Source organism: Plasmodium gallinaceum (genome assembly GCF_900005855.1).
Source record: "Plasmodium gallinaceum strain 8A genome assembly, contig: PGAL8A_v1_143, whole genome shotgun sequence".
Taxonomy (NCBI): domain Eukaryota; phylum Apicomplexa; class Aconoidasida; order Haemosporida; family Plasmodiidae; genus Plasmodium; species Plasmodium gallinaceum.
In genome coordinates this window covers 1-5090 of record NW_021628305.1, presented here as the reverse complement: position 1 = coordinate 5090, position 5090 = coordinate 1, and the positions used below count along the sequence as shown (strand labels likewise).

General features: G+C 17.1%; 1 protein-coding gene across 1 annotated transcript; it reads right to left on the bottom strand.

The window, feature by feature from the left end:
* Positions 1–633: 633 nt before the first annotated feature.
* On the bottom strand, positions 634–1758 carry PGAL8A_00497400 (Plasmodium exported protein (PHIST), unknown function; the record flags this gene model as incomplete). Its single annotated transcript, XM_028673783.1, has 2 exons — positions 634–1446; positions 1564–1758. 2 exons carry the CDS (start codon positions 1756–1758, stop codon positions 634–636), a joined length of 1008 nt encoding a protein of 335 aa, XP_028530201.1.
* Between the last annotated feature and the right edge of the window lie 3332 nt (positions 1759–5090).

Below are 5090 nucleotides of genomic sequence, written 5' to 3'. Positions count from 1 at the left end.
AGTATAAAAATGAGTATGTACATTTATATTTTTTTCTTGATCGTGTTTTTATTCAAATTATTTCCACTAAGAATCAATTTAATTACTAATTTATTAAATAATGAACGAAAAAAAAAAGAGTTTAAAAATTTTCTTTAATTATGTACTCGTGCACATTATAGATTTTAGATTAAAAAAATACTATATCTTAATAATAACAGAAAACACTATAATTAAAAACAATTGATATTTTAATTTTTTTACAATATACAATATCTTTATAAATAAACATGGGAATTGCTCATTCTAAGGACAAAAAAAATTATATATTTTATTTTTTTTTAATTTTTACATCCTTAATTAAAATAAAAAAAAAAAATTATCAAAAATATAATAAATTTATATTAAAGTCTTACAAGGCTCCCTATTATATATGATGTATTAAAATAATATATATCCTATGGATATTTATATAATTTCTTTTTATACACACATCTTAGTAACACAATTTCATTATAGAAAAATGATAATAACATTTTTTTAAAACACTGTATAATATTTTATTTATTATGGTTACCATGATATATATTAAAATTTCAAATGATTTTTTTTGCATTGTATTTTCAATGCATTTTTAACCATGTTATAAATTATCTATAAATCATTTTTTTTTTTGTTAAAGTCCTCAGTCAAAGTACTTTCCCACTTTTTTCTTGTATTTATCTTATGGTTCTTCCATTCTAGTATATTTGTATCTATAAAATCTTCAAATTTTTCACGTGTCCATGATTCTTTCTTAAGTAAAGAGTAAAAATTTTTATTATCCTTAGTTTCCATAGCTATTAAATCATTTAAAAGACCATGATACCATTTATTCCATTCCTTTTTTAGGAAACGTTGATCAAATTTATGAGTTTTCATCAGTGACTTAAATAATTTTTCTAAATAATATCCTATTACAAGGAAATTTCTTCTCTGATCACCACGTACTTGCCACCAAAGTATATATATGTCTTGTAGGCTTGGAATATCGCCTAAATTTTTAATCCTTTCATTTATTTCATTTTCACTTAATTGATAATGTAATTCTGAACTTCTATTACCTAATGAAATTGCGCAACCTTCATTTTGTATTTCTTGCTTGCCCATTTCATCATTCATTTTACGCTTGTCCATTTTATCATGCACTTTATCATTCTTCTTTTCAATTCGATCACTTTCTTCTAATATTTCTTTTTTTTTCAGATCGCTTTTTTTTTCATGATTTTGTTTATCACTTTGATTTTGTTCGGACCTTACAGAACTTGCATAGTTTGAATGTGATTTTTCATCCTTATTTATATGAAAATTAGTTTTTTGTTGCTCTGAATCTTCTCCTCTTTTGCGGATGTGTTCAGCTAATTTTCTGTCATACACTTTATTTAATTCTAATCCTGAAAATGCATTGTCTTTAGATACGCATATATTCTATAATAACATTTAAAACATATGTATTGAAAAGATTTATAAATAAAAAGTATTTAATTTAATAACTTAAAATAGATAAAAATGTATATATATTTTTAAATTTTAAATTTATCTTACTAATAAGAAGAGATATAAAAAGGAGAAGAAATACAAAATAAAAAGTCTAGAAAACAAAAAGTTTGAGAAGATCCTTTTTTGAAAATTTTTTTTCTCCCCATTAAATGAAGAAATATCTAAATTACTTATGCTTGCATTATTGGATACTAGAAATCTTTGTGGTAAAATAAAATTAATTGTGTTAGTAAGTCTCATCTTTAATATATTTTTAAAAAAAAAAATTTTTGGAAAAAAGATAATTTTTATTTTATTTAAAATATAATTTACGCAAAAACAGATTTTTATAAAAGATTAATAGCTGTGTTAAAAAAAAAAAAAAAGTACAATTAAATTATAATTTTATACAATTAAAGAAAAAGTATCATAAATGATATAAATATATATTTTTTTTTTCTCTAATAAAAATTATATTTAATTGAAATAATTCGTTACAAACTTTTACATTAGAATAATTATAATGAATGAAAAGTTATAGTTTTAATTATAGATATGTTTAATAAACTTTTAAGAATTTACTTTTATTTTTATGATAACATTAATAGAAAAAAAACTATCGATTTCATTTAATTATATGGAAAAAAAAGGAATATACAAAAAATTAGTTCTAAAATTGTAAATTTCAGTTATTCTTATTTTATCTATATATTTTTATTATTTTAAGAATTTTTTTTTATATATTAATTTAAAAGTTAATAAAATAAAAAAACTTACAATAATTTTTATAAGAATATAAATAAATCGTTTTAATTCATTCATCATTTATTAATGCACTAATCATAAAGTATTAAAAATAAAAAATTTATAATTTAAATTAAAAAGGAATATTAATGAATTTATTATATGAAATATATTTTTATAAATCAAAAAAATAAATCTATTAATTTTTATTATAAATATTTTTTTTTATTCTATACTTATTTTTAACTTTTTTCCTTTTATATGATAACTTTTTATATTGATATTTTTATTTGAAATGTGAATATAAAAATCTTTATTTTAGTTTTTTATCATATTTATTTTTCAGAAATTATTTATAATAATATTATTTTAAGGATTATATTTCATTTTTTCTATTTATAATTAGAAAAAGAGAAAATGAAAAAAACGCTAAATGGAATGTTTTTTTTTTGAGAATATAAATCAATTACATTTAAAAAAGAGAGAAGAGTGAATGTATCTATAAAATGAAAGAAGAAAGCATGTTGAACATAAAGAGATCTTAGAATAAGAATAAAAACTGATTTTACTAAGAAGGGCAAAATATTGATAATATTATTTTTTTTTGTTATATAAAAAGGGAAAAAAATTTTTTTTTAATAACACATAATTTTTTTAAGAAATATTGTAAAATATTTGCTATACTCGCATAAATACGATTTATGGTTTTATTTTATAATACTTTTAAAATGTTTATTTAATGATGTATGACACATTTTAAATAAAATTTACTTGATACAATATAAAATATATGAGAATATCATGTAATAGAAAAAATTAAATGTGAAATTATTGATATACAGCTATTATTGTAAAAAACTTTTTATTGAGATTGACTTTAAATTAAAATTTTACTGAACTTTTTGTATGTTAAATTTAAGTATATTTCACTTTGTATATACAATAACCATTTAAATTATATTATATGCATGCATTAATGTGTTTTATTTTATAGAAAAATATTTTTTATTTTTTTATAGAAGTGACAAATTATAAAAAATAATAACCGAAATAGAATATATATATGTGCAAAATTAAATTTTTTTTTTATTAAATAGTAAAAATAATGATAATTTATAATTCCATATATAAAGGAAATAATATATATTATATTTATGTAACATTTATTGTAACGAAGATGATTATGTCGTAAATAATACGAAGTATGATTTTAACGTTTAATTATATTTTTATTTCGTTTATCTGATTGAAAACTATAACGTTGTGGAATTTAATTTTTTGAAGAATAGAGAAATAATATTTAAATTTGAATTAATTATTTTTGTTTTTATCACTAAATGATATTAACTACTATGTAAAAAAATAATATTAAAATTTAAATTAATTATTTTTGTTTTTTATTACTAAATGATATTGACTATTATGTTAAAAAATAATATTAAAATTTAAATTAATTATTTTTGTTTTTTATTACTAAATGATATTAACTAATATGTCCATAAATAATATTAAAATTTAAATTAATTAATTATTTTTGTGTTTTATTACTAAATGATAGTAACTAATATGTCCATAAATAATATTAAAATTTAAATTAATTATTTTTTTTTTTTATTACTAAATGATATTAACTAATATGTCCATAAATATGTTAAAATTTAAATTAATTATTTTTGTTTTTTTATCACTAAATGATAGTAACTAATATATCAAAAAATAATATTAAAATTAAATTATATAATTATTTTTTTTTTTATTACTAAATGATAGTAACTAATATGTCAAAAAATAATATTAAAATTAAATTATATAATAATTTTTTTTTTTTATTGAGAAGTTAAGTTAAATGGTATATGTTATGAAAAGAAAGAAAAATGAAGAGATAGGTGTATCATAACTTATATTATTATACGAATAATAATAATATTAAGTATAATAATAAAGATTAAATTTTAAAAATATAATGTAATGAATATTATTAAGTATGGATAACAAATATAAATGTATAAATATATATTTTAAGGGTATTTATTATAATTATTTAATATTAATGTGAATCATATATGAAATTTATAGAACTGTTTTAATATAAAGTTTGAATGAGTAATATTATGATGTTTTTAATAGGTTTTTTATTATTTTAGGTTAACCTTTAGATTTTAGATTTCACCTTTTAGGTTTCACCATTTAGATTTCACCTTTTAGATTTCACCTTTCAGGTTTCAGGTTTCAGGTTTCAGGTTTCAGGTTTCAGGTTTCAGGTTTCAGGTTTCAGGTTTCAGGAAATAATTTTTTTTTTTTTTTTTTTTTTTTTGTAATTATATGAACACCTATTTTTTTTTTTTTATTAATGCTGCTTCCTTTTAAAATAGATATATCATTATATATCTATTAACAATTTTTTTTTTTTTGTTTTTTAATACATTTCTTTTTCATTTTGAATAATATAAGTTTTGAATAATATTTATTTTCGAAGTTTTTATAAATATTTCATGTTCTTTAAAATATCTATTTTTATTTTTTGGATATACACATTTAAATAAATAATTAAGAAAAAAAAAAAAAAAAAAAATAATAAATAAAGAAGTGAGATACCTAAATATATGTTTTATTTCATTTGTTTTATTATAACTTTAAAAATTAAATTGATAATATGTTCATTCTATTATATCTCTTAATATATATTTTCCGATATTTTTAAGAAACACATTTTTATTTATGATACATGGCCAATATTAAAAAAAAAAAAAAAAAAAAAAAATATAAATAATTTGTTACATTCATAAAAAGAAGGAAAATAAATGAAGTAATTTTATATTTCATAAAAAAAGTTTCAAAGCAATATTTAT